The 27,763-nt window shown below is 33.0% G+C and overlaps 1 protein-coding gene and 1 pseudogene across 1 annotated transcript; both read left to right on the forward strand.

Moving 5' to 3' along the window:
• The first annotated feature begins 1,944 nt into the window (after positions 1-1,944).
• Positions 1,945-27,410, forward strand: LOC128162241 (uncharacterized; annotated as a pseudogene).
• On the forward strand, positions 7,261-13,124 carry LOC128163428 (probable transcriptional regulatory protein HY04AAS1_0501). The gene is made up of 4 exons (XM_052827047.1): positions 7,261-7,396; positions 9,720-10,067; positions 10,718-10,827; positions 12,990-13,124. Exons 2-4 carry the CDS (start codon positions 9,743-9,745, stop codon positions 13,122-13,124), a joined length of 570 nt encoding a protein of 189 aa, XP_052683007.1. The 5' UTR covers positions 7,261-7,396; positions 9,720-9,742.
• Positions 27,411-27,763: the final 353 nt, after the last annotated feature.

Below are 27,763 nucleotides of genomic sequence, written 5' to 3' on the forward strand. Positions count from 1 at the left end.
GCATAATTTACGCGCATGTAACAATTCGTTGTGTTACCCGTTCCCAAGTGTGTTACTGAGGCTGAGGGTATTAGAACGGATTATCAACTGCGTCTAAACCAATCAGATTTCAGTATTTAACAGGGAAGTATAATAATTGTAAATGTTTAACGCGGAAGAGATTTTCCAAGTTATCTTCCGTCCATCCATGAACCACGGCCAGGGAAAAGATTTCAAGTTTTTAAAAGACAAAACAAAAACAATAGACTCTCGTGTTGATACAAGAATAAAATATAAGAAATGGTCAATATCGTGTGCTAATATGATCAGTTTAATGTAGGTAACTTTAAATATATATATATATATTACATGTACATTGTTTTATATGTTTTTCAAGCACGCCCATATGCATGTACTTCAACTCTAAATAGTAATGGGAATTTGGCCAATTCATACACACCTATTTTTTTTAAAAAATATTCAATATAGCGTGAGAGCCAGAATTATGAAAATATTCATCGAAACTCAGTTTGAATCAAAAATCAATATTTGTACACCCCGATGTTGCATATACCTGCATTCATCTTTACAGTTGGTTCGTGTTGCCGAATTTTTATTTTTTGTAGACAGTGCTGAAAATTGAACATAAATGTAAGTATCATGGAACACATGCACTGTACATAGACCTTCATTTAGGTAATTATTTCATAAATTATATAGTTTGACAAATTATACAATTATATGCATAGGTCTGTGTTCTGAATTTGTAAATGAAAAAGTTTTAAGAATGTTTTGAATAAATATATCAGTCAATCTGTCTGTTTGTGCAATTTTGTCCAGGCTAAACCGGCCACTGTTTTAGAGAATTTTGGAATGTCAACAATATCAACTTTCTATATAAAGAAGCAATATCCAACCCATGTAATCTTAACAATCATTCAAGAATGTGATATATCTTCAACACATTTCACATCTTTTGGATGGTATGCATGGTCATTCTTCAATAAGAGACACCCCGATTTCAAATAGTAATGAAAATAATGAAAACTGATCATTTTATAAATTTCAAGAATTTTTTGATTTGATTTGATTTGAATTATTTTTGATAATTTTATCAATGAATATGTTTTAATATTTTATAGAACAGAAGATAAAACTATGAATATCTTAAAACTTCATAATTTGTCTTGTATACTTGGAACAGCTTTCGAACAGTGAGCAGCTATTCCTCCATGTTTTCCAGAGCTCTTCCTGAATCTTTTCGAAAAGCAGATTCCACTTTCACGTCAGTTGCTAATTTTCATAAGAACCCCCTTAATTTAATCACAGTATGCTTATACAGCCTTCAGTAAGCTGGCAAATTTAATTGTTGGAAGTCATGGTTTATTTTTAATTTATGAACCTGCATTGAATTTTGTTATCCATGATAAAACGATATTTAGTTTACAGGACTTTTATTTACATTATTTATGTAGGTGTGAAATGTTTACACATAATTAATAGCCTTTTATTTTTAAACCCATAGAATACTCAAGCGCAATTAGGCACGTGTTTTCCTTTGTTCAGATACTAGTAGGTTAATTAAATAAAAACAAATCAAAATTAGTAAAACTTGACAGCACGTACAAATTATCCGATATACGGCATTAGATGTTTTACATTACAAGGCGTCATTTAAAAAATGGGCCGCTGAATTGTACGTGCTAATAAGATTTCATCGTATAATATAAGCATAATGAAATTCATGCACAACAAACTGCATTGATTTATTTGGAATTCTATACTGTATACAGTATATGTCAAAACTCCAATATTCTTGCATACATGTTCTTCATTTGAAATTAAATCATCGCATCGTGACCATGTTGACTGTTCAGTAACGAAAGAGAATAGACTAGAAGGGTAGTTTTGATAAAAGGTTATAATACATGGGGAATAACTCTAATTGCTTTCCATTCTTGATGTCATGTGACTACATTCCATACATGTTTAAGTTACGTGTACACGTCTGCATGTTTGATGTCCGATTCGACGAATATGTAAATTGATTTATTTTAAACAAGGTTTGTATCGCTTATAATTGACTTAATTTATTAGACGAAAATTGAGATACCTACATGTAACGTTACTGTAGTCGTTTTAAATTATATCTTTCAAATAAGTACTTTCGTTTTAATTTTCTTTATGAGTTGACCTTCAACAAATATATTTTATGCTTAAATGCTTATCAATTAATGCAAGTTGATTATTCTATTTGGTTATTGTAACCCTTGATAAAAGCAGGGCTGCATCATACGGTTTTCACGTTGGCTCTTAATATTAACCATTAACACCCAGAGACATAAATAATGTTATTTATGTCTCTGTTAATACTACATTTTCTTCTGGATTGAAAACAAACAGTATATTTAATTTTTCATTTAATTTTTTCATTATATTTTTAGAAAAGCGATGGATCCTCGTTCTAGTGCCCAGGACGTGCACCGATGTGACCTTTGTGAGACCGCCATAGTACACAGCTACTGTGACTTTTGTCATACCAACCTCTGCAAGCCTTGTGTAGTAGATCACATCTCAGATAGATATGACAAACATAAAATAGTCCCTTTTAAGGAGCGAAAATCTACTCTGATTTACCCAAAATGTGTGACACATTCAAACAAAAATTGTGACTGGCAGTGCAAAAATTGCAACGACATATTTGTTTGTTCTTCTTGTACTGCATCAGGAATACACAGAGGACATATTTTTGTAGAAGTTTCAGAAGTTTACACGACAAAGAAAAATGCTATTGCGGACGAGGCAAATAAGTTAGAAAACGTTATTTCTCCTACCTATGAAGAAATTGCACTCGACTTGGAAAATCAGCTTGCCGACCTGGATGGAGGATATGAGAAACTTACAACAACAATGTCCAAACAAGGAGAGCAATGGCACAGAGAAATTGACATTGTTGTCAATAAAATGAAAACTGAAATCAGTGAGATTAAAGTAAAACACAGAGATATTTTACAAAAACACTTGGATGAAATCAAACAGATACAGGCTCTCATAAAACAAACATTACTGGCCACAGAAGAAATCAAGAAATCCACTGAAGTATCTCCTACCATTGAATACAGCTCTAAGATCAGAGAGTTCAGCAAGCTGCCTCCCAAATTGAAGATCACAGTGCCAACATTCATTCCAAAACCATTAGACCATAAAAAGTTGAATCGCTTGTTTGGAAAGATCACTCCTTTGTCTACTGCTACAGAAGAGAATGTCTTGTCATTAAACCAACCAAACACTTCAGTGAGAGAACTACTGGATGAACCGGAACTTGTTGCCACAATCCAAACAGGGTATGAAAAGGTTTACAATGTTGCCTATCTAAATGAAGATTGTGTTTGGACATTCGGATCGACGAAGGATATTAAATGCTTTAACATTAAAGGTGTATTGCTTCATACAGTTAGCAACAGATTAGAACAATTACCCAATGATATAGCTGTAGACAGTGATGGGAATTTAATTTTCTGTGACGGGGCATCAAGTACAGTGAATAAAGTAAATAATGGACAGACAGAAGAGTTGATCAGATTACGGGGATGGTGGCCTTGTCAACTGTGTGTCACCTCTAACGGTGATCTTCTGGTTACCATGGTCAGTGATGATTTCACTCAATACAAAGTTGTCCGTTACTCGGGATCTACAGAGAAACAAACAATTCAGTTTGATGATGAAGGTAAACCTCTGTACTCAGAGAAATTAAAGACTAAATACATCACTGAGAACAGAAACCATGACATCTGTGTAGCTGACTTTGAGGCTGGAGCAGTAGTGGTTGTTAATCAGAACGGGAAACTCAGATGGAGATACACCGGTCATCCCTCAGTTACCAAAAGGAAATCATTTAACCCAGTTGGTATCACAACAGACAGTCAGAGTCGTATCCTGACAGCAGATTACTACAACCATTGTATTCACATTCTGGATCAGGATGGACAGTTTCTCCGTTACATTGATAACTGTGATCTGAAGGGTCCGTATGGTTTATGTGTGGACAATAATGACAATCTGTTTGTATCAGAAATTTATAACGGCAATGTAAAGAAAATAAAATTTCTCTGATAGACACCAAACTGGATGATATAGATTAATCAAGACTATTTCCATGAATTTGATGATTTGTTGTAAGTAAAGTAAACTTTGTATCATATCAGGGGTGCAGAACACGTGTATTTCATACTATGTATTAATAAATATTTACATGCAGTGTAATTTGTTATGATTGTATTGAAAATCTGCGATGTTCAATATCATATATTTACATCCACCAAGTATTATTCCCTCTATTTCTTACGGAAACTTATAGTTAAATTCATAGCTCTATAGAAACAGCCAGATTGAAATCTACACGCCCCGTTTATTGATTGGTCGACATCTACAGCGGCTGAAACTGACAAGAAAGTGACAAGACCAAACTAAAAATGGCACGCCCAGTTTATCGAGTTTTCGAGACCTACAACTACCTAGGAAAAATCACGGACTGCATGAAATAATCATGACGACGTCAGACTCAAAGTCTCACAGGAGACGATTTGGCTGTTTCTTTTAGTTAACGTACTTACGTACATTAACAGTAATTTAGTGAATTTTAATTACTTTTCATAATCAATTTATAAACAATAAAATGCTTTCTTTGATGATTCATTCGGGTAATGAAGGTAGCGATAACGCGGGTTATGTATTTTTTCTGCAATGTCGCTACCTTTATATCCCGAATGAATCACCAATGAAAGCATTTTATTGTTTATTAAGTGAATACACTTAGCATATTCATGCGTCAGAGCTCAAATGAAAACGTCATCACGCATTTTGAGTAATTATACGATTAAAGGAAACATTCACACTTGCATAATTAATTTTATATTTACTTATGATATATGATATACTATTGTAATAGTATAATGTACACAGTACAATACATGTAAACTTAAGATTACTGCAGGTGCCAGTATTCCACTGAAGGTTCACGTCAAAACATGGCTGAGGCAAAAAATTTCCCGAATTTTCCTTTGAATTTGGGGCGTTTCCGCTCGAATCAGGAGCTGGATGATTTTTTTATGAGATGAAAAACAATATATTTACATTCTACTGTGTTTTACCATTAAATTCCGTGATGTTCAAATGCCTCTAAATGCAACACCTATTCACTGCGTATGAATTTACGATTAATTTACATAAGTAGTTCTCAAACAGTGATTTCTATATTATTAGGGTCTTCCGTTTTCAACGGAAGACCCTCTTGTTATTCTTCGGTTTCTTTTTATTATTATACTTATTATTTTTTTTTCTGACTCCTTCTCGGCTTTATAACTCAAAAAGTTTACAACCGATTTTGACGAAAATTTCAGAGATTATGTGCATTTATTATACCTCAAAGTTTGTGAAGTTTCTTTAAAAACGTCACTTCCGTTTTTACGTTACGTCATTTTTAAAATGTTCAAAAAGTCATTTTGTCCGCAGCGTTTCTCAAAAACGCTTTAAGATAGAGGCTTGAAATTTTCAATGCTTATAATTTATTCGATTTACCTCTGTAATAAGGCTGGAAATGAAAATCTGTCACTTCCAGTCGAAACCGGAAGTGAAACAAATTTTTCGAAAAAATGAATTTTCTGATCAAATCAAAAATGAATATGTGTTTTGTAGAGCTTATTAAGCTGAATCTAACACTGAAAACCGTTTTAAAATCGGACGATGCATTACAGAGATATCGGGGTTTAAAAATTGATTTTCCGGAAATTTTGATTCCGCGTCCTTGGTTTAAAAAATAGCGTAATGTTCAAAGTAAAATTAACTCGTACATAAAATAATTGTTAAGTCGTACTGTATCACATTCGGATTTTTTATTGATAAGTCGTTCTTGAAATCAGAAAGGTTTTTGTTAAGTCGTACTTAAAATCATTCGGATTTTGTTAAGTCGTACCAGGAATAATTCGATTTTTTAAAATCTTTTTATTTTAGTTATCTTGTTATTAGTTTAAGAGCTCTGCTTCTTACAGGAACTTCCAGCTTTACTTCCGACATTAACGGAAGACCCACTCGTTGCTTTGCAACGAGCTTTGCTCTAGTCGGTTAAAAAATGCATTTCATGAATGTTGTCAAAACACAATGTTTTAAAATTATTCAACAAAAAAGATGACTTTATTGTTAAAAGCAACATTTCAAGAGTTATTTATCGTGGATTATATTTTCATGCTCGTCGATCTCATCGCAACAGTCTATGTGAAAACCAGTTTAAACCGGTTTTACAAAACAGCTGTTCTTGCTGTTACTTATTCACTCCCTCCGTGATCTGCACTTTATATCGATTTATTTAAGTAAACAATTGATTTCTTCATTAAGGGAATGTAAATATAAGCATTAAATGATTTATTTTTTACGTCGTCGTGTCAATAACTGCCGTCAGGTGAGCAGACAAATTATCATAACGCGCTAACGCGCGTTATTCAATTTGTCTGCTCACCTGACGGCAGTTATTGACACGACGACGTAAAAAATAAATCATTTAATGCTATAGTGTAAGAGGTATTCCAGTTTTGTAATAATGCGAGGTCATTTGAATTTTTGATGCATGTTTTTTCCGGAGGGGGGGGGGGGGGGGGGGAAAGGCCCGGGCTTGATTTTCAAGCACATGTGTAACTTCGAGGTAAACAAAGTCTCGCGCCTTGCTGGACAGCTGGATGCACGTGTGTATTTTGCTAGAAAATTGTAAATGAAGCGTTGTTTAAAAAGATGTCAAAAGGATTTTTTCCAGAAGTCCGTTTTGAATTTTAATCTGTATGTAAAGTTGCATGGTAATTTTGGTAAGAATATATAGTAAAATTTAATACTGTAGTGCAATCTGCTGCTGATTACAAGAACTCTCTCTCTCTCTCTCTCTCTCTCTCTCTCTCTCTCTCTCTCTCTCTCTCTCTCTCTCTCTCTCTCTGAATGTTTGTTTTCTGTTAAGAAAAAATATAGAGAGAGGCATACAACAATTATTCAGTGTTGTATTTGGAATTATTTATGTCACTAATTTTTTACTTCTTCAATCCGGAATTATACCGTATCGCTTACGGTTTAAATTTTATGAATGATGTACTAAAATTACCTTCCTGTAAAAAGAGTAAATTTGTTTGCCCGACCAAGGCCGTTATAGTCGTTTAGGTACAGCCCAAATGTAGATAACTAAGGAGTTAATATTGACAGGTATGCATTTTACAAACCAGTTAATGATGCTTAATCTAAACTTTAAATAATAAAGTTCTAACCATTGTTTTCTTCGTCAACATTACGAAACGTGTTTAGACCGAATTTCCTCTAAATAACATATTCGGTACAGGGTACAAAGTTACTTTGGAGTAAAGAAAAATTGTTTGCAGACTAGAAGGTAATATTTTTAAAGATTTAGTTCCAAACTTATTTTCCTGGCAAGATAAAAAGACACTTCTCTCTAGTGGAATGTTACACTGTCTCATCACTCTCCAGATCAAGCTGAGGTACAATATCTGAAGAATTATGTAAACAGGTTGGGGCCGGGGCCAGTCGGGCGCCTGTAAAGTGCGAAACGAAATCGAAACGAAACGAAACGAAACGAAATCGAACGAAACGAAACGAAACCAATCGAAACGAAACGAAATCAAACGAAACGAAACCAAAAATCGAAACGAAACGAAACGGAATTTAAACAAAACTAATATCATTTTTGACTACATAAAAGTGAAAATAAATTCATTGAAATAAATTTTTGAACCATAAAATATAACTACATGTATGTTTCAGATTGCCGCTGTAGATTTTTAAGCCGATTATCCGAAATTTGCAAAAATTATATAATTGTGTAAATAAGTGATGTACATTCCTATACCTTTTAATGTTTCATTAAATAATATTCAGACGTTAAGAGAGAGAGAGAGAGAGAGAGAGAGAGAGAGAGAGAGAGAGAGAGATGCCTTAAAACTTATCAGCGACATCACATAGCAAAGTATATACGCAAGTTTTGGGAGAGAGAGAAAGAAAGAGAAAGGTAGAGATATGACGATGATACTGAAAGAGACATTCTAACATCAATTTTCTTTCTATCTATTTGAAATATTGTAAAAATGAAACGATCGAATACAATGTGATGTAGAGCATACTGGTTGGTTACCAGTTTCTCACATATAATAAGAATTGTTATAATATCTATAGCATGAATTTGGACGTCGTAATTTGACAAAATTAACTTGCAATATAAAGATGATTATACTGTAAACGTATTAAAAAACTGTCTTTACCCCTTTGGCTATGTATTATATTTTGCGGTTTTGGCGGAAAACGGCGTCCGCAAAATCAAGTACATTGCCAAATGTAAAATATATAAGTAGATAAAAAGGTAAATTCAGAAATGCGCTAATTCAAATCCATGCTAACTTGTTGAAAAATTATATTCCGCCAAATATTGTACACCCTAAATCTAGTTCGTTTACAGTATTTACGGAGACATTCCAACTACACGATTTTTTTTATATCGATATAAAATATTGTAAAAATGATTCAAATACATTGTGCGTGCGTGTGAAAGGGGGAGAAAGAGGGGATCATGTTTGATTTAAGGTAAAACACAGGTAAGAAACCTCTTTATATTGCACGTTAATTTTGTCAAATTACGACGTCCAAATTCATGCTATACTTTCTTATCATATGTTAGAAACTGGTACCCAACCAGTATGCTATAAATCACATTGTATTCGATCGTTTCATTTTTACAATATTTCAAATCGATAGAAAGAAAATTGTTGTTAGAATGTCCCCTTCAGTATCATCATCAAATCTCTACCTCTCTCTTTCTTTCTCTCTCTCCCAAAACTTGCGTATATACTTTGCTATGTGATGTCGCTGATAAGTTTTAAGGCATCTCTCTCTCTCTCTCTCTCTCTCTCTCTCTCTCTCTCTCTCTAAACGTCTGAATATCATTTAATGAAACAAATTAGAAACATTAAAAGGTATAGGAATGTACATCACTTATTTACACAATTCTATATTTTTTGCAAATTTCGGATAATCGGCTTTAACATTTACAGCGGCAATCTGAAACATACAGGTAGTTATATTTTATGGTTCAAAAATTTATTTCAATGAATTTATTTTCACTTTTATGTAGTCAAAAATGATATTAGTTTTGTTTAAATTCCGTTTCGTTTCGTTTCGATTTTTGGTTTCGTTTCGTTTTATTTCGTTTCGTTTCGATTGGTTTCGTTTCGTTTCGATTGGTTTCGTTTCGTTTCGTTCGATTTCGTTTCGTTTCGTTTCGTTTCGATTTCGTTTCGCACTTTACAGGCGCCCGGGCCAGTCGCCTGAATGGAATATATAGTCTGTTTGGGAGATAATATCTTAAATGGAATATGAATTTTAAGTGCCAAAAATATGGTGAATCTGCATGTAAATACATTTACATGAAATGAAACAACTTATGATTAACAACTTTTTCTCTAACTGTTCTATTAAACAAATTGTTCCTTCAGTATACCCAAAACTTCTTGAGGGTCAATCTTGTAATCTATATGTTTACAGGAAAACTTGCTCACCAAAATTTGTTGCATTTGATGTACATTAATTAATATCAGATTTTTATTTCTGAATACTAACTTTACCAAAAGCTTTACTAATTAAATTTATTAACCTCATTTCTTTTTTCTTATAAAATTTTTTCAACATGTCTATTGATTTTGCAGATAGTGACTGTGATATTTTGAAAATGGAATTAACATTGAGAACCTTACCTCATGTTTTACACAAAACCCAGACTGTGATTTGCCGTAGAATCAGCCTGTGTCACACACGCCTCTTTCAAAATCGTGTGAATGAAAAGTCACTAGTTGCAGCTAGATTGAGCACAAAGTCAGATATTGTAGCTGAGAGGACTCTGTTCCAAATGTTGCCTGTTGTTTACTGGCAGACTGACAGACATATGGCAGGGCACAGTAAATTCTCTAACATCAAACATCGGAAAGAGGCGCAGGACAGTAAAAAGTCAGCGCTGATGGGACAGTATGTCAAGCTAGCACAGTCAGCTGTAAAAAGTAAGTAGAGAGAGCTTTCTGGATTGTATCTTATATTGAAACTTCACATTTCAGTAATTAAACTTTTAATTTATATTCTAAAAAAATCTCTGCTGAGCTAGGTGTTGGACACTCGTAGAAAGAAAAATCAACCCATTTACAACCAAAAAAAAAATTAATAATAATAATTCACACACTGTATTCATATGATATGCACCTTTTATTTTTAAATGAGTTTATTCATTGATTTTTTTATTGCCAGATAATAGATAAACTAGTTTTCAAGACTGAGACTTGGGCCTTGAAAATAATCAAACTAAATACAAAAATATTTCATTACTTTTTTGGCTAGAAGTATTTGTTTTTATGAAAAACTTAAAATTTTAATTTTTGACCATGTGAGCTAAAGTTGGTTAACTGTATTAAATTTACATCTACCAAGTACATGTATGATTCAAATAAGCTTTAAAGAAACTGACAAGATTGAAATCTACACGCTCCGCTTTTTGATTGGTTGAAACCGTCAGCAACCTTCAGCAACCTAAGAAAAATTTGATTCATGTGGGTTATGTATTTTTTCTGCAATGTCACCATCTTTGCATGAATCAATAATCAAGAAGGCATTTTATTGTTTATTTAAATAGTTACATTTGGTGTTATTTCTATTTCAGTGGGTGGGTCTACTGACCCCAAACTTAACCCCAAGCTGGCCCAGGTTATTGAGAGTGCAAAGAAGAGCAGTCTGGGTGTTGAAACCATAAAAAAACTACTTGAAAGAATGGTAGGAATTTTGCTACATTCAAATTGATATACAGATTGAAAGATCATGTACATATATACATGTATTATTACCTGTAAATAACTTAGGCCACATAAAAATAAATCTCTGGTTCTCAGGCCAAATTTTCCAAAATTAGATGAGGGAGGGAGGCTTTTTTTTTCTTTTCTATTGTTAAAAAAACAGATGAGGGAGGCTTTTTTTTATTTGGGAAAGAAATTAACTACCTACAGTTTAAAAAAAAAAAGATTTTCTTTATTCAAGCAGCTGTTTTATTATTTAATAAGGATAGCTATTAAATATTTTAACAGATAAAAACACCCCAATGTATGTTTGAAAATACAGTACAACAATGATATTTAATATTTAGATCAAATGAAAAAACATTTATTTTTCTTATAAGTGAACTATTTGTTTTCATTTTGTCTGCTTCTTTGCTCTGGAGATTTGAACATCCTTCCGTTTTTACAAAGCTGTCATTGTGAAACAACACAATCATGACATATTGGGTACTGTCCTTTTTCTGTATCTGTGTCTTGTGTCCCACAGTGATAGCATATTGGGGGAAATACACCAGAGCTGTACATGTAGTAGGGGGTCTCAATTGGAGATGCACAGGCTAAATTTGATCTCATATAAACTTTCTACAATGGGGCGCATATTGAGGGTGCTTTCTCAGGATTATTAGGTTCTAATTCCTGAAGTTCTGATCAACATGAAAACCGATAAAGTCCAATGATTTTTGTAAGCAAGGTACTTTCTTGGGCACCAAGTTTAGTAGCACTATATAACTAATAAGACTCTGGGTTTATGACAATCTATGCAGGTTCCCATTTGTTTCACTGTTTTGCAGTCTGAGCAGATAGACTAAATTGAATTCCAGGTCTGCTTGCAGTTTATTGTGCTCATTTTGATGATAAAGAAGGACAATGTTCCTCTGTAGTATTGGTTCAAAAACCTCACTGAACTCCTTGTAGTGTCCTTCTTTCCCTTTAATAAATGACAGTCATTTAAAAATAAAGAAAAATATCAATCCACTTTACAAAACGTAAAATGACATATATGATGTTTACTCTAAAACACCTGGCACTGGATCAGGAAAGTTGTGTAACTGGCTAGAGATATCATTATGCAATCTCGGGGCCAATCATATCAGACAGTTACTGGGACCACATTTCTTCACAGTTAACTTGAGTTAAGAAGTAAGTCCTGAATACACAGTAGATATCGTTAAACCCCGCAAGTTTATAATCGAAATCGCGGCATCCAAACTGTTTTTGTGTTTGCCAACTGACAAAGAAACGAAGGCACCAAGTAATTTTTCTGGGGAGGTCCATCTTTTCCAATCGAATTTTATCGATTTCACGCCCTCGTACAGGTTAAACAGACAACATCCATCGGAAAAACTCTCAATTATATTCCACGGTAGAATTAACAGGGTTCCATGGCGTATACAAATCGAAACAGCAGACATTTTGATTCGTTTTAAGTCCAAAATTTCCATTGACCCCATTTTTACTAGTATCGTCTATATCATCGGGAGGTTTGGATCATTAAGTTTTTACTTACGAAAATAAGCGACTTAATGATTAAGACTACACCGGAAGCTGCGTATTAGAAACGAAAGTAAAACTATATGCAAACCGAAAGCGGAAACTTTTTTTTTCCGGATAGATCTCTGCATTATCAACTTTTTATTTTATTGAAAATGCAATAAAATTTGCAATGCGGCACCCTCAAAACGGATGCGCGCGGGCCTGAGAACCGTAATTTCAATTTTATTTAGCCTTATACCATTACATTAATTAAAGGTTGTTTGATTTTCATGATCTACAAAATAAATAAGTATTTTACAATTTTACACCCTTCATGACATAAAACATATATACATGTATTCTATAATTATATACATGTTCAGTACATGTACATATGATTGATAGGAGATGAACCAATCTAATTAAAATTAGATCTTTGATCCGTGCTTTCAATGGATCGCTAAACAACTGTTTTGTCATGTTTATGTACCGATCTATTTGCAGTGAATCAGGATCCAATTTTGATTAGACTGGATATGAACAAATCCCCCCTTCTCAAAATTATCAAAGTAAAGATTATGATTTGAATAGAACATGTTAGCTACTTTTGAACTTTTTTTTTTTTGAAAGAAAAATAAAGAATACAAAGATATCATGATAGAAGTTTGTGGACCAGCCAACTCCATTTTCTTGGTTATGGTAGACGCAACGAACCAAGTGAGTGCTAGGACAGAGGTGAAAGCGGCGATGAGGAAACATCCGTAAGTTTGTGTGTTGATCAGGTAGAAATGGAAATATTATCTATATTAAAGTTTGTATGAGTTGTTAAAGCAGCTATGTAGAAATTTTTGTGCAATTCTGTATTAATTTAAGTCAAAGCAGATTACTTAGTCTAGTTGATGAATTTTACTGTACGGTAGACAATCTTCGCCAGCGAAGGGTTTTCGGTCCACTCTGCTCCCCATTAATCCTTGGCAGATCTCATTACGAAATCTTGATGACAAGCTCCGCTTTATGATTGGCTGCAGCCGTCAGTAGCTGATCCAATCGCAGCATTTACAACAGTTGCTTGTCAAAAAACGTTTAAAGAAACATACGTGTGATCTTTTGTAATATATTGGGTGCTTTTAACAAGTTGAGACACAAGTGCTTGAGTACAGTGCCTCCCAAACGATGGTCTAACCAGATTGCTCTAAAAAACGTTATAATTTACTGCATTGAACGGAGATTTACAAACTTGTCAAGGCTAGCGTGATAGTATGGGATGTAAACATGGCGAAAGTAGCCTCGGAAGTTGCCTATCCCATTAGTATGTAAGTTCCTGCTAATGCTTTTAGATGTTCAATGAGCTGTATTTTATTAAATTTCTTTTGTCCGCAATATTCACGAAGATGATACCTGGTTTTATAGCATGAATGCTTTCATATATCGGCGACTTTTTCACTCCCAGTACAGGTCCCTACAAATACTACAAATAAAACATTCCTTGCTTTCTTTAGGTTATATCTTCATTCCTATTTCAGGGATAGACATTAACTTTTCAATCCACTTGCCTTAAATAAACCTGCCTACTTCATTAGATTTTGAACATTTTGTTTGAGAACCAATACATTAATTTTGTTTGTCTGGCCTACCCTAAACCGCCTCCCCACTCCTACTTTCAGAGGGGTATTTTTTTAATAGAAAAATTAGATAGGAATAAATCAACTGAGCTTCCATGAATATCAATGATTTTGTAATATAGATATATAAAGTAAGATATTGACATTTAAGGGAAAAATGGGGAAATGAATAATCGGTTCTCTCTACCATTTAAGATTATAAATCCCTTTTTTCCATTTTTTTTGGGGGGGGGGGGGGTTAAAAAACTTAAAGTACACATCTTATACAACTTACATTATTTATTATAAATGCAGATTTACTTCAAAGGAGGCATGTAGTCAACAAATTAACCATCACATCTACATTTTATTTTAAAAAATGATTTGTTTAGCTATTAACTATTATTTAGTAAAAAAAAAATCATTTATTTTCACTTTAAAATTTCAATGTTTCCCCTATATCTTTACATAGAGCTCTTTTTTAAAAGGAGATTTATAATATAGTCTTAAAGGTCTTATGCAAGGAAATAGCCAATCAAACTGAACTTAATTGTAGTTTCATATATATAGAGAATTTCCTTTCTTTCTTCCTTTTTTGGCACCTTATTTTAGGCCTATAGTATTGATTTTGGACTAGGTGGCTAGGAGAATTATTATTTTTGCCGAATTGTCACACAATTTTCAATGGAACTATTTTTTTTAGATGCGCATGATGCAACTTCCTGGATGGTGCTGAGCCTGTTTGTCAACATGTGGAACCCACGTGTACTTGGGGGTAGGTATGTTTACTCTCAATTATCTCTCTTAGAAGCCGCATAAGGCGTTATTTTTCTGATCTAAATTTTTTCTTGAAGCATTTAACTATAATTTTTCTTTCATCAATTATATGCTGAGAGTATAGTTAATTAATTTAAAACTGAATTAAGGCTTTATAGTAACATATAGTGAAATTAATTTCTTGTGTGAGACTTTAAGAGAAACATTTAAACAGCATTTTTTTTCTAATATTAGGAGTTGTCTCCCTTGTTAAAGATCAACAATCGCGGATAAACAATGCGGGATGCTGTCTTGTTACCAACGGTGGAATTTGACGCCTGTATACCCGTATTTCTACCAATCGTATCAGTCCTCTTTGTTGTGTACATCAGACAGGTAAGAAAATCAAGATAATTGTTTGCAAATAAATAACATATTTACATGAGCAGAGCACCTCATAAAAGGACATGTCACATGTTACACACTCTCATCATCCACACATTACCATACATTCAGTGCACATTATTAAAACAGCAATCATTAAATGTAATACAAAATTCACATGACAGGTATAATATAACGAACATTTCATGCATGCTAACTACACCCCCCACCCCACCCACCCATGATAACACTGCCCCCCCCCCCCCCCTTCACACTTAGCTACTTGCTGTTTTACTTTGGATCTGTTAGTGACTTACTATAAGTGTCTTTAGACTTTTTATCGAAGAGCTGATATCTTTTAGATCATTCTGTAAAATTTTCTTTGGAATTTATATTTTAATAGTTTTTGTTTCATTTTAAAGTAATTTTGCCTATTTTGCTGTTGTTTTAGATGATGGACCACTCTACTACCTTTTACAACAGGTGCCCCTACAGATTCACAAAGTTCCAATGTTGAATTTCCATGACCCCGATTGAGTGAGTGCACAACTTTATGTATTCTACTTTCAAAATTTCTACTACTTGTAATACATTTTGGATTTGATTTTAAATATGCCCTATTCACAGATTCAGATTTTTGTGTACAAGTGTGATATTTAATTCTATCAAGATTATTAGGTCCCAAAGTCAGATTTATACAGTCTTTTGACAACCAGATGTCTTCTTTTGTCATGCTTAATTCAAAATCACGAGGCAACACTGAAGAGTTCCACTTGTTGTTTTTCAGTCTGCGACAGGAGAAGGAATGAAGTTGGCAGGACTTTCCGCCCTGTCCTTGGTAGCTGCTGATGATGGAAAGGACAGAGTTGACATGGCTCATTTCATCAAAGGTAAGTCACTGGTGTTTGAAGCAGTTTTCGTTCTCGGTCCTGCATCTAAGCTTCAGGTCGAGGGCAAATCTTCTCTGCATGGATTCTCTCATAGCTTTTGTTCTTCCAGGAAACATGTGACTGCTGAATGGAGCCTTAGCAGTCTGTTTTCTTTGAGTTGCGCAGGTCTTTGAGGTTTTCAATCATATGCCCTTGCTTTTCAGATGCACCAAAAGCAGCGGCACTATCTCCATCACAGGTGAAATGGGAAATGACGAGTGGACGGTCATCACTTTGCAGCTCACTGATGCATTCCACAGCCGATCTCTTTTCGTCTCTAATGGTGGTCTCTGGAGGAATGGTTGCAGTGCAATCTTCATGTCCTGGGCAGGTTACTTCCTTTCCCTTGGCTCTAAGATGGGTGCCTTTCTTGCAGAGTTTATTGCCACAAAACACTGCCATAACATTCTTCTTCTTGGTAACATTTTCACTTAAGGTGTATGTCACTTGTGTGGCAGCTTGAAATGGTGTTTTCCCTATCGCACTGAAGGTGGCATTGTTATACCGGGCATCTATTTCCGCTCTTTTAGGTGTATTGGCAAGTCCATTTTTCTCGTTAAGCTCTTGAATGCCCTGCCTTATTTTCTTCATGCTGTTTTTGTTCACATCAGTGATGATTTTGCCTACTTTGTTGCAGGTCTGATGAATGTTAGTGGCTGATGCAGGTTTGATGTTTGCGCCAAGAAGCATACTACCGTACCCTCTGTTGTAAGGCTGGTACCCAAGTGACCCACAGCCATGGCAACATTAAGCTGTGTGGCTCTCCGTCATCTTCCTGATCGGCTGACTTCCTCGTACCGCTTTTCACGGTGACTGGTGTAATGGCACTTCTTACATCGAATGGAAAGGATCCATGCCAGGCCTCTCTTTTCCTCCCCATGCTGGTTCAAGTCCAGTGAACTGTCACAGTCCGGTAATTTCTGTAAGTGCTTTTTAAATGCATGGTTCCAAATGTAACGGACCTGAGTGCTTGCTTTTGCACAAGTATATATACGCAATCCTGCACGAGAATAACCGTGAATTTAATTCTACCAAATTGCGAATTTCTCGTAAATATTGCCCCTTTCGTTAGAACACAAGAATTACCTGTTTTTGGACTTGTATTTAAATTATTATCGAGGGTAATTAAGTATAAGACTTATTTAAAGTTTACGTAAATTTATTCAATAAAGAATTACAAGACGTATAACTAATCAACAATAACAAGTACACCTACAATTAACTCACTGACAATCGGGAATTACCCAAATCGAACAGTGATACTACAGCACAACCTTTGTGTGTACGTTAATTCTATAAAGGGGGGGGGGGGGGGGTGCACTAAACGAGAATGACCCAATTATTGTACAAATAAATATTAACAAATTAATTAATTTAAAGTTTACGTAAATTTATTCAATAAAGAATTACAAGACGTATAACTAATCAACAATAACAAGTACACCTACAATTAACTCACTGACAATCGGGAATTACCCAAATCGAACAGTGATACTACAGCACAACCTTTGTGTGTACGTTAATTCTATAAAGGGGGGGGGGTGCACTAAACGAGAATGACCCAATTATTGTACAAATAAATATTAACAAAATCGAGAAATAATCTAGAATAACCAGACTATATCTCACTTAACTGTTAACGCAAAACTTTGCCAATTATTTTCAACAATAAATCTGAATATACGTATAAATTATTTCTACTATAACAATATTATAAAATATCGATAATTCAATTATTTAGAATAATAAAATTCCAAAGAACTACTAACGATTCCTAATTATTTAATCGGTAAGACTTCAGAGATTAAACCTTTGTCTAACCTTAAATAAAATGAACTATGTCGTCTGTATCGAAATTAATCTAATACAAACTCTCTAAATATAAATTAATATCGTGTAAACAAGATTAACCCGTAATACCACAATGTATTAAAAAAATAAATTATTTAAAATCCCCTAATTCTACCTAAAATAATCGAAGTAGTTAAAAAACACCCTCTAACCTCAATTGCTAAACCCCGAGTCCACCGGATAGAGTGATCTCCCCTTTTTATACACATACGGAGTCCCCCGGTGACCCACGCCCTTCCCTAGGGATCACCGGCAGTCACCGGCAATAACATAGACTAATGTATAAAATATAATTCAACAATTAAATTAGGTGATTTACACAACACATGACAAGTAAAATTATAGCAATTCATACAATGATACAATTTAATACAGAAATCGCAATAAAATCTTGTGCACAAAAGTTATGATTTGCATCGGGCGTGATATACTCAAATTCCATAACACTAATGGCGGTATGTAAAAACGAAAAGTACATGCTTGGAAAAATCATGAAAACATTTAAAGTGGAGTTTGCCAACGAAAATAAAAGACCTGGAAGATTGAAATACAATCAAATAATCACGTTCATCTGATGCAGTAAGTAATAATAGTACAAATTATGACATCTCGCTGTGAAATGCAAATGGTAAATAAGGGGGACATGTCAAAGTAGTACATGCGTGTGCAATATCAAAATACAATTTTATATCGTGTCACAATCGTCACACATAGTTTAGCAGTTTTTTCTTGATGGAGTACTTTGTAAAGTCTGGAATTGGGGTTCGGTGACTCTGCATTCATGCAGGAGTCTACCGGCTGCACTTCACTCAGCCTGGATTGCAAAATCTTCATTTGACTGCTTCTACGCTAAGCATCGCTTACTGTGAATATTCCATCCTTCTGCTGCTGTACGACGTCCTGAAACTCTTCTTTACTCAGCCTTCTTATAGGACATAGACACTGTACTGGGCTGGTGGTCCCTGTACTTTTCTGGCCCTTGTTGCGAGGAATGTTTCCTTTTTTGTACTGATGTCGATGCAGCCACTTTGGTCCTTTCTTTGGCATGATTTATATTGAACTGTACACTTGTAGACTTTTTGTAAGAATATGATGTTGTGTGTGGTGCAAATTTTTAAGTATTGTAAACTTTCATACTGTTTATTTATTTTAGAGCTGCCATGTCTTCTAAGAGGAACCCCATCTTTGATGACTGATGGAAAAGCTTCATCACCCCCATTGCTTAAGAACCTCTTATCTTAATCACAAGCCATTAATCAGTGACCACCGTTATCAAAGTTCCAAGGTACATTATTGAAGACTCTTCTGGCACTATCGTTTTCAGTCTCTGTCTTTGTCTTAGAATTAAAATTAACAACTTTTTGCTAATTAATTCTAATGTTTAAGTCAACTTCCTTTTTCCTAGCTAATTAATGTCTTTTTATTCATGTTATTAGAGCTGAATTTTTAAAAGCACATACACATAAACTCTAACAATTCAGGTTTCATTTCATTCCAAGCTCTTTTCACAACATCTCACTAATCAAATTTTATTTAGTTTTGAAAACATGTACTGTAGATGAATTTTAACAGAAATTTACTCCAGATTTCAGCAATCTGTTAAGAAGAGTTATCTCCTACTTTTTTAATCCCTTCCGGTCAAAAGTAGATTTTCATACACAAGCATATAGGAAATAGATATTAGTACCTACTAGACATTTACTGCAAATTTCATTAAATTTCATGAACTTTTAGTTGTCTTAAAGGTCTTACGCAAGGAAATAGCCAATCAAACTGAACTTAGTCAATTGTAGTTCCATATATATAGAGACAATTTCTTTTTTGGCACCTTATTTTAGGCCTATAGTATTGATTTTGGACTAGGTGGCTAGGAGAATTATTACTTAAGTGGAATTGTCACACGAATTTCAATTCTTTTAGATGCGCATGATTCAACTTCCTGGATGGTGCTGAGCCTGTTTGTCAACATGTGGAACCTCTGTGTACTGGGGGTAGGTATGTTTACTCTCAATTATCTCTCTTAGAAGCCACATAAGGCGTTATTTTTCTGATCTAAAATTTTTCTTGAAGCATTTAACTATAATTTCTCTTTCATGAATTATATGCTGAGAGTATAGTTAAATAATTAACTGAATTAAAGCTTTATAGTAACATATAGTGAAATTAACTCCTTGTGTGAGACCTTAAGAGAAACATGTAACTTTTGTTTAAACTGCATTTTTTCTAATTTCAGGAGTTGTCTCCCTTGTTAAAGTTCAACAATGGCGCATAAACAATGCGGGATGCTGTCTTGTCACGAACGGTGAAATTTGACACCTGTATACCCATATTTCTACCAATCGTCTCAGTCCTCTTTGTTGTGTACATCAGACAGGTAAGAAATTAAGTGAATGGAGGAAAGGGATAATGTACCTTAAAATACATTACATACAGTGCAACTGTTTAAATCAACTTACTTATCACTCAATTTTTCAATAACCTTTTTAGATTTAAAGATTATTGATTCTGTGGATTAAATTAGTTTTACTGTATTAATTAGAATCCAAATTAGAAGTGCATGCATTTTGTATCGTCTCTTACGATATTTTTTCATCTGCTTGCTAGAAAAATATAATCACGGTGACATTATTCTGCTAATTATAGAATTTTTTTTCCAATACATGCAACAAAAGTATTGAAAAAAAATATGTGTTTATAAGATTTTTAAACATAATCAAATATTATAGAATTGTTATGTTGTAAAAAATTTTTGTCTTCGAATATTTTTGTTTTGTTTAATGAATTTAAGACACTTAAAAGCCTAGAATCTTTAACTTTCATGTATGTTTCGACAAAGACCTGAATAAAAGTAAATGACAAGCAAAATTTATATACTGAACTTTGAAACATCATTTTATATTTCAATCCTATGTTATTCGTAAACTAATGATATCACAGGTCGCCCACAATGGCCGGAGGTCTTTTCTCCATCAGTAGAGAATATTTTACCAAACTCGGAACCTACGACCCTGGAATGGATATCTGGGGAGGAGAAAACTTAGAACTGTCATTTAGAGAAAGTAGGATCCTGGTCATGGCACCCAATTTCTTTTTCTTGTCCATTCTGATATATTGAAAGAACATTTACAGTTTGTGATATAATTTAAATTCATGTTTGATGAATCATAATATTTTTCAAAACTCATTTTCTGTGGCACTGTTTTATAACTGGTTACTATAAATTATTATGATATCATGACAGTTTGGTATGATTTTATTTTTCATTTTGAAGGTCTGGATGTGTGGTGGTACCTTAGAAATCATTCCATGCTCTCATGTTGGTCACATCTTCAGAAAGAGAAGTCCTTACAAGTGGAGGACTGGTGTCAATGTTGTCAAGAAAAACTCAATCCGATTGGCCGAAGTTTGGATGGACGAATCGAGAACTATTATTATGAAAGATTCAACTATGATCTGGTATGGAAATTTTTAAAAAATTCTTTTGATTTTTAGTTCCCTGAATGTGAAGCTGAAGGAGAATAATTATATGTCTGTCTGTTTGTCAGTTAGTCTAGCCCGCCCCTCTTATCTTAGCTTATTTTTTTTCTGGATGATTTTAAGAACTGATTCAGAAATAGAAATTTTATTTCACTTCGATTTATAATATATGTTTTGTTTCTACAGTTAGATTAAGAGTTTGAAAAATGACATACTCTTGAATAACAAATTAAGGATATTCATCTGGAAAATTTAATTTGTATAATATGAAGTCAAAAATAATCTAATTAAACAAATTTAGATGAATAATAGATAAATACATTGTTTTCCATAGGGAGATTACGGAGATGTCACTGACAGAAAGAAGCTCCGGGAACGTTTGCAGTGCCATAGCTTTGACTGGTTCGTCAAAAATGTCTATCCAGACCTGTTTGTTCCAGGGGAAGCCATTGCTTCTGGAGAGGTACGAAAGATAGTATCATCATTTTTTTGTCTCATCTTTCATTGTTTTCACGGTTTTTTTTAATACAGACAAGAATGAAGTAAACAAAGAACTACAGGTACTCCTATGACATATTTGATATTTATGGCCCTAAGTAATAGACTTGCTTTAAAGGGACTTGGACACGATTTGACTTAAAATTTTCAAATTTTATTTTTCAAGTTTCAAAGTTTATATTGATAAATATAGAAGTTTATAATGCTATGTCAAAATTTCAAAGTCAAATATCAAGTTATAAGCAAGATACAGAGTTCATAATTCTTTGTTTTGTAAACAAAGCTCGAATATTGTCATTTTTACAGATGTGTTGTATTTGAGTAGGTTTCAATCAAATGTATCTTTCTTTTGTTTATAATAGTATTTATGAAGATACTTAACAAGTTAAAATGTTTTTTTACATATCATTTTGTCTAAGAAATGGTAATTCTCTACATGACATTTTTGTAAACAACTATAAGACTCGAGCTTTGTTTACATAACAATCAATTCTTACCTCTGTATCTCGCTTGTATCTTGACTTTAACAATCAATATTTTGGTCAATCGTTTAAAATGCACCAGTCAACCATTTTATTCACAAAAAATAAAAATAAAATTTTTGATCTCAAATCGTGTCCAAGTCCCTTGAATTTATGTTGCTATATTGAATTTCAATGTTGTATAGGTCAGCCACAACAGTACAGTTAATTTTCTCAAAAAATTCCTCCTTTTACTATTATAAAAATGATGTCATAAAATTATAAAATATCACCATAATAAAAAAAAAAGACAAAATTATAAATATAATATAGCAGTTAAGACATATTCTTTACAAGAAATGAAAAGTCACACGATAATCAGGTTATGTAAAATGTGAGCAATACTATGATAATACTGCATAACAAATTATATATATTTATCTTGTTCAACACATGTACCCACTGCCATTGAAGTCTAATATATTAAAAAAAATTTTTTTATATAATTTATTGGTTTTGTTCCATACTAATACTAATCTAATAAATTCAGTTTTTATAAATTTTATACACATGCATACACACAAGTAAATTTACATACATTTTTAGAAATATATTAGAAAATTGGCAATTTCAAAGTTTGCATAAATTATAATGTTATGTAATGCATTGCTTACAGATCCGCAGCAAGGCCAAGCCGATGTGTATCGACAGTGCGGTGGATAACCACAACTACCACAAACCGGTCAACATGTGGCCTTGTCACAACCAGGGGGGCAACCAGGTGGGTGTGGTCAAATTCACAGATATTAATTAATTTATTGATTGATTTAATTTGATAAGTATTTTATTCAAGTATAAAGGAATACATTGAATTGGATTGAACAGCAGGCACAATGCCTATAAATGTTCTCTCATAAAATTATTTCAAATTATGAATAGGATTATAAAATTACCTACAATTTATTGAAAATGGTTTTGTGAAAATAAATTGTCCTTTCAGACTAGTACTTAATTTTTTTTTCTTCATAAAATCAAAAATGATTTGTTTGGGATTAACCTATAATGTTAAGGTTGAAGGGTATGCACCAATTCAATGAAGATTTATATATATTAAGAACAGTATAGTATTTGAAGTCTGGACTGCAAGATTCTATGACTTTTCAAAACTGACAGGAATTGATGGTTTTATTGTATAATTGTAGTACTGGATGTTGAGTAAGAACGGAGAAATCGATGGATGCCTGGATTATTCCGGAGGAGAGAGCGTTATTGTTTATCCGTGCCACGGCCAGAAAGGAAACCAGGAGTGGCAATACAGAGAGGTAGGTCAAGGTCAAACAAAGAAAAAAATTATCATAATTTAATTACTGTGGAATCATTAAAGTTCGTTGGGGCCATTTTTCATGGATTGCTGAAATTTTAAAGGTTTGTGGGGACTTTATTCGTGTATTCTCTTGAACCTGCAAAGGAAATGTGCCTTTTTTTCCTATTTTATTAATTCATGGAGGATGTTAATTCATGGATGAGAGGTACCCATGAATTCCACGAAAATTGAGCCACCATGAAATCTATTGTTTCCACAGTAATATGCAGTGACTTTATATTTGTGGCAACTTCAATCCATGATTTACTTAAAATAAATGGTTTAGGGTGACCAGTAAAAAAATTATTGTTATTCAGCTTTAATTTACGCTGCTTTTTATTAATAATTTTCTAGAGATTAAATGTTTTAGAATGACTCAAATTATTAAAATGACTGGTTTGCGGAAGATATTTTATCAACTTTTATAATTTTTTTCTTGTACACGATAAAAGTTGGTTAACAATATTGGCTCCATCAATTAAAGTGGGGTGAAAAGTACATGCATACATGTACATTCCTTTTCACACATTGTAACTTTCATGAACAGGACAACTCCATTTACCATGCCAACACACAGAAGTGCATGGAGACCAGCGTGGACGGTCAGAAGCTGACCATGAAGACTTGCACAGGGATAGACAGACAGATCTGGACCTGAAAGAGGAAGTCACCTAGTGGGATAATCAGGAACAACTAAGGGGCAGACAACTACTGCTGTTGTGGTGTGAAGGGTTCTCTCCCTTTGGAAAGAGAAATATTCACCCACCAAAAAAAAAAATGTACAACTGCCAAAACCCAATATTTGGGATAACAGTTTAACATCATACTGCTTAAAAAACACGTGTGATAAACTTGATAGTATATTTGAAAAAAAAGAAAGAGGAATATTTTTCTATGCAAACAGTATTTTTCTATGTTGATGTGACAATGGTTTCTTAGTCGTAAACACTTTGCTAGATCTGTGATCTCTTTCTGTATGCCATATATAACTGCAGGAGGGAAAGAAGAGGACATACATTGTCATCGGAGAAAAAAAATCATGTTAATATTATTCATATATCTTGAAGAAGTCAGTCATTCAAAGAAGGAAATATGCTACCTTGACAGTACTTTAAACATAATGTACTTATAGCTTTAGATTTTTGGAATCTAGAAAGTACTTTAACTTTAATTCAAAATCTTAGATTAACAACTAATTGATTTGATTTATTTTTCATTAAAGAATTTGTTTTGCTAAGATTAATTTTTTCATAGGTATGCAAAAATCTTGAGGCGAAATAAAGTCTCTGCAATGATCAGTTATTTTCATTTGGGGTTATTTATCATGTTTCTACGCTTTATCATACAAACAAATGTATAAGTTACACAGTTTTATTGCAATAATCATTTAATTTTTCAAAGTTGCGGTCAAGCTTTCAAGATCTAATTGGTGCTAGTTAGTTAAGAATTATATTGTTCACATTTTGCGATAATTTTATTTGTCATACAGAGAAGTCTGTGATTTTTTGCCAGACATTCCTGCCCCATTGTTGTTGGTTTTGCTCAGAGAATCACAAACTACACAAAAAGTTGACTTAAAGTTGATTAAAGGATATGCTTGTTTGTTAAAACTATCTTAAATTATATATCTGTGTTTTAATTGTCGGCTACAAAATATTTTAGCAAAATATTCAAAGCGTTGTTTTTATTGTTGAAGATTGTTCATGCATGTGAATTTATTTATCACTTTTTTTTTCTTAAAAGAATATTTCTTCAAATAGCTTCAGTATTTTTTCTGTATACCGGTATCTGAATGGACACAATATACTAACATAGCCTTATCTTGAAGTATTGTACAATGTATAACTGGTTATTAATGCAGACATGTTAAGATCCAAAAAGTAGGTACATTTATATTTTGTTATTTTTTGCAATCTTAAACTAATGACTCAAATTTTAAATAAGAATAGGTTTATAATTTCTCTTTAGTTATTGACCTTTTTAGAAGCAAAAATACCCCTTTATCTCCTGAAAATTCCAGTTAAACACACAATATTTGATCTTCATTTGTGAGATTTTTCAAGTGTATGTATATATTTGGCATTTAGCTTGGTTTTGAATATGAAGTCAAATTGACTAATATTTTATTGACTTTTAATTCTTTTTGACAAGCCTCTATGAATATATGAAGGAGAAATCCAGATTGTCAAACTTCTAGCAGAAAGCTTGCATTTCTTACTGCATAGACCCAGCTAAAGGTCTTGGACAGTTTTGTTGTAGAATATTAGGTTTAAGCTTTAAACATCCCTTTATCCAGCCTTTATTTGCAAAAAATATGCATATATATTAAGGACATGCCATCCACTTAAGGTCAAACTGTGTGTCTGCTTAAAGCCTTAAGTATAGAAAGAAAAGTCTCCTTTATACGATACATTCCATGTTTGTTTTTTACTTTGTGTATAATGAAGAGTATATATTTACTTTGATGTTGTTATATGCTATTGAATAATGTGGAACGTGTTTGGTTTTGTATATTTTAATGTATATATATGTAAGAATTAGTATTACATACTTCTTTAATCAGTACCAATGAAATCCAATACCCATTGTGTTATATATGTGAATCTGTAGAAGTGGTCGAATATTTGAGATAATTAACTTAATTGGTTATTTCTTGTTTTTTGTTTTAGAATGTATGTATTAATTTGCATATGTTACATGTACTAGAGGCTGTGCCCAGTATGTGTATTCTGACCATATATGACTGACCAGATTATATACCCCCCTCTCTCTCTCTCTCTCTCTCTCTCTCTCTCTCTCTCTCTCTCTCTCTGGTGAAAGGAGAGCTAGAGCCAAGATAGGTAATGTTGAAAAATCATAGCTGGATACCTAAATTATCTGTCACCTGTTTTGTTCAGTCTGCTTAGTTCGGTTTAGAATTTGTTCTGTTTGCTTTACACATGTGGTTGATCTGCAAATACAAGTTAATTGGAATACATGTAATCAATTTTGTAGCACATTTACTTATGTTTATCTATCAAACACCTTTATTTTACAACAATCCTACTTCAGGAGGGTGGGCGGTTAACAAATTATCTATTAGATCTGTCTAAAAAAAATTGATGGTACATGTAATATGATATTTTTGGCTAATAGCCATTACATTGTATCTAGTGAAACAACAAATTATCTATCAGATCTGGCTAAAACAATTATCTGTATTATGATATTTTTGGCTTATAACTATTATTAAGTGAAACAAAAATTCAAATCTTTTAGCTCTAAAATGTTCATATTTTGCCTAGTTCTCTGTATAGAGCTCTTTGTTTCAAGGAGTTTATTATAGTCTAAAAATGGCAACGACCAACTAGCCCTACTTAATGAAGTTGAAACTTATGAAATTGCTTTAAAAAAGACAATATCCTCAAGCTGTTGAGCAAGATCATTCTGATCATCATGTGTGAAATTAATATAAATGCCTGTTTTTCAATCTTCACATATGTTTTCAAAAATAGTAAAGCAGTTAAAATGGCATTCTGATTTTTGTTTTAGATATGTATAAACTAGTAGTACGTGTGCATGCATGAGAAGATCTTTTTTTTAAATTTCTCTCTATTCTGAAGCACAATCCATGATACATTCATTTATTATTGTTACTTAAAAAATTTTTATAATCAGTTTTCATTATGTATTCTTCATTTCAAGTCTTATAAAATGACAGAAAACTAAACCTGTGTGATCTATTTGTCAATTTAATCTCATGTAATATCCTTCAAATTCACATGTTGATTTTTGAATAAGTATCGATTAAAACTGTATTCTTTTTTTTCTCTCTTTCTAATTTTTTTTAAAGTAATTGTCTATATCTACATAATGATGTTTCAGTATTCTTTACTTTTCAGTATATTAATTAAGACTAGAATATTTGATATTTTTTAGCTCTCAAGTCTTGTTGATGTTTTATAAAAGAATACATTATTAACCGAAAATGTATAATTTAATCTGCTTGTTTTCTTTTATATTGTCTTTTATGGTATATACCATATGTTTCAAGTATATACATGTATCTAATCAGGTGCATCAATATAATTTTCAGAATTGAAAA

This window comes from Crassostrea angulata, chromosome 9, assembly GCF_025612915.1.
Source record: "Crassostrea angulata isolate pt1a10 chromosome 9, ASM2561291v2, whole genome shotgun sequence".
Taxonomy (NCBI): Eukaryota; Metazoa; Mollusca; class Bivalvia; order Ostreida; family Ostreidae; genus Magallana; species Magallana angulata.

What these genes read in the sequence shown, in the direction of transcription:
- LOC128163428 (XM_052827047.1), top strand. Translation starts at nt 9,743, where the DNA reads ATGGAATTAACATTGAGAACCTTACCTCATGTTTTACACAAAACCCAG. An exon ending in AGCACAGTCAGCTGTAAAAA is followed by an intron (nt 10,068 to 10,717) that starts GTAAGTAGAGAG and finishes TTTCTATTTCAG; the next exon opens with TGGGTGGGTCTACTGACCCC. An exon ending in AAAAACTACTTGAAAGAATG is followed by an intron (nt 10,828 to 12,989) that starts GTAGGAATTTTG and finishes TTTTTTTGAAAG; the next exon opens with AAAAATAAAGAATACAAAGA.